The following is a 2,702-nucleotide window of genomic DNA, read 5'->3' as shown; positions in this document are numbered from 1 at the left end:
GCACATCTTGCGTGTCCTCTGTCACCCCCTCCCCACGGCCCGTCCCGACCCTGGGCACCAGGGGGTGCCTGCAGCTGCTACGGGATAAATGAAGAATTCAGAGCCACAGACGAAGGTGGGGAAAATTGTTCTGTTTTAATTAAACTGAGAAGCCAAGACACAGACAGAAAGAGACTAAGAACAGACTGGAAATAGTTTAGAAAAGAAATGAAAACCGATCGCAGAGATGTCAGTGCTGGGCGGAGCGGCGGGAGCAGCGGCCGAGCCTTCACGTCAGCTCCAGGACCACTGTTAGGGCGAGCACGAGGGTGAGCCGGATGCCAGGAGGGCCAGAAGCGGAACCTGCACCGGGCGGCAGGGAGCGGGTCAGGGGCAGGGTCAAGGGCAGGGGCAGGGGCAGGGCCAGGGCCGCCGACCCTGATGGGCGTGGCAGGGTGCAGATCCCGGAATGGGAGAGCTTCAAAGGCCTCCCCCAAAGTCTGGGTTCAGCAACAGGATGCACTGGGTTCAAATCCGAGCTCTGCCACCTATCCCACCAAAGTGGGTGTGACCCCTTCCCTGTCCCAGGCCTGATGGGCTGGGCCTGCTGGCCATGGGACCATCCAGTGGGGACCAGGTGCGGGGGCCTCCACTGTGAAATGTGCGATTGGCTCAGGGGGAGGAGGGGGGCTGGTGGGCTAGGGAGCAGGGTCTGGGTCCCATGGGGGTGGTGCTCAGGTGGGGTGGCAGCTCAGGGAGGGCAGTATCAACGTCTCCAGCCGAAGCACCTGACCGCACTCCCCGCCGCCCTGTGGAGTGGTCCAGAGCCCCGGGGGGCACAACCGTACGGTCAATGCCGGACACATCCTCTTGGGGTCAGGGCACTGGATTCTCTGAGCTAAGAGAACTAGAGCCGTTGCGGATAATGGTGGTGGGGCGGGGAGGGGCACACTAGGTCCCTGGAAATCCTCCACTGGCTGGTTTGGGGTGCCGAGTCCCCCCTTTATTGCCTCAGCACTCACTCCTGACCACCTCTGACCCAGACTGCTGAACTAGAGGACAGTTGCCTGCCTGACGCTCAAGGGAAAGGCGAGGATATACGAAGGGGCGGCTGCAGGGACCAGGGCGTCCTGGAGCCTTGCAAATCACTCGCTTTTAGGCAAGGAGCTCTGAGAGTGAAGACTTACCATTGGAGTCCTCTGTTCCTCTTGCAATATTTGGGTTTTCTGTTGGAAAGAGCAGAAAGAGCACCAAATGGGGGCGGCATTCAGAACTCCCCTGTACCCAGCCCCTGCCAGGTGGTATCGTGCCCGTGCTCTCAGTACTGCTGAAAGCCTCTGTGGATGGGTAACGTTAGCCCCATTTTACAGATGCAGAAACTGAGGGAGGTTAAGTAGCTTGCCCGCAGCTGCCCAGCTATGAAGTGGCTGGTCTGGGATTTGAACCCCAAGCTCTCTGGTTCTCAGCACTGAACTCCAGGGCTTCACGTACGGCAAATTTAGGGGACCCAGGCCCTTGATGCTCCCTCCTCCCTGGGACAGCTCCGGCCAGGGCCTTCCCTGGCCGTCCTTCCAATCCCCAGTCGGGGCGGCGTACCAAATACGATGAGCCGGGTGTGAGTGTCGGTGGAGCCCAGGGGGTTCTGGGCCGTACAGCGGTACATGGAGCCGTTGAGCTCAGCGGGAACCCTCTCCAGCACCAGCTCCTTCCCATCGAACTCGGTGCTTCCATCCAGGAGGCGGCTTCCGACCCGCGTCCATGTGAACATGGGCTCCGGGAAGACTTCATTCTGTGTGGGTCAGGGCAGGGGGGGAGGCGGGTCACAGGAGGGACCCATCAGCCAGAGCAGGCAGGGCTCAGAGGCCTGGCGCCGCCAGGGCTGGAAACACAAGGCCATCCGATGGGTTGGGAGTGGCTGCCCCGGAACCCCAGGAAGAGTAGGACCCTAGGACTCGACAGGACGTCAAGGTCCACGAGCTGTGTCTGTGCTGCATTCTGGACGGGAGAGCAAAAATGCGTGCACATCTTGCCATTCCTCGTCAAAGCCAATTCTGCCCCACAGACCAGGAGACTGAGGCCCGCCGGCCGAGCTGGAGGTCAAGGGAAGGGTCTCAGAGCACGCTGCCTGGGACGCCATGGCCCCCACTGGGGCCCCTACCACCTCCCAACTCCCTTCCTGTTGCTCCGGGAGAGGCCAACCTGAAATCCATGGACCAGAATCCTCACTGTGTCCCCGACTCGGGCTCTGCTGGGCGTCATCATGATTTTGGGTCCTTTGGGGGCAACTGTAAGGAGAGGAAGGCCAGGTCAGAGAGGTGTATGTAGGTACAGGGAAGGGGAGACTAAGCAAGGAAAGGAGGTGCGGGAGAAAATAGAAGCGAAAGTTCCAGTCCCGCGGTGGGCATCCCTGGGATCAGCTCCCTCTGAGCCAGGAGCTGCGAGGATGCCCGTGCATTCGTTCACGCCTGCGTTCATTCATACCCAGTCCCTGAGCCCCTGCAATCAGTCAGAGCCTAAGAGCTGGGCATTCCTGGTGCCCAGCCCACGATGGCTGCCCTTGCGGGGTTCACTCTCAGTGAGGATGAAAGACACGCACAGGCCAGTGTGACCAGGGTCAAGGCAGAGAAGTCCAGTGACAGTGGAGTCAAGGGATGCCCCAGAAGAAGTCTGCCCCAGAAACGACTCTGCTGTGAATGCGGCGGGGGGGGGGGGGGGGGGGGGGG

The 2,702-nt window shown here is 60.9% G+C and overlaps 1 protein-coding gene across 1 annotated transcript in view; it reads right to left on the bottom strand.

The window, feature by feature from the left end:
• Positions 1 to 268: 268 nt before the first annotated feature.
• Positions 269 to 2,702, bottom strand: part of IGSF21 (immunoglobin superfamily member 21) — a 233,151-nt gene continuing 230,717 nt past the window's right edge. The window contains exons 7-10 of the mRNA XM_040645857.1: positions 2,179 to 2,264; positions 1,576 to 1,768; positions 1,167 to 1,205; positions 269 to 342 (exon numbers count right to left, since the gene is read on the bottom strand). Of these exons, the coding sequence (XP_040501791.1) occupies positions 269 to 342; positions 1,167 to 1,205; positions 1,576 to 1,768; positions 2,179 to 2,264 (392 nt within the window). The remainder of the gene's footprint in view (positions 343 to 1,166; positions 1,206 to 1,575; positions 1,769 to 2,178; positions 2,265 to 2,702) is intronic.

Source organism: Ursus maritimus, unplaced genomic scaffold (genome assembly GCF_017311325.1).
Source record: "Ursus maritimus isolate PB19 unplaced genomic scaffold, ASM1731132v1 scaffold_32, whole genome shotgun sequence".
Lineage (NCBI taxonomy): Eukaryota > Metazoa > Chordata > Mammalia > Carnivora > Ursidae > Ursus > Ursus maritimus.
Note: the sequence above shows the minus strand (reverse complement) of the source record. Positions and strands in the feature narration are given on the sequence as shown.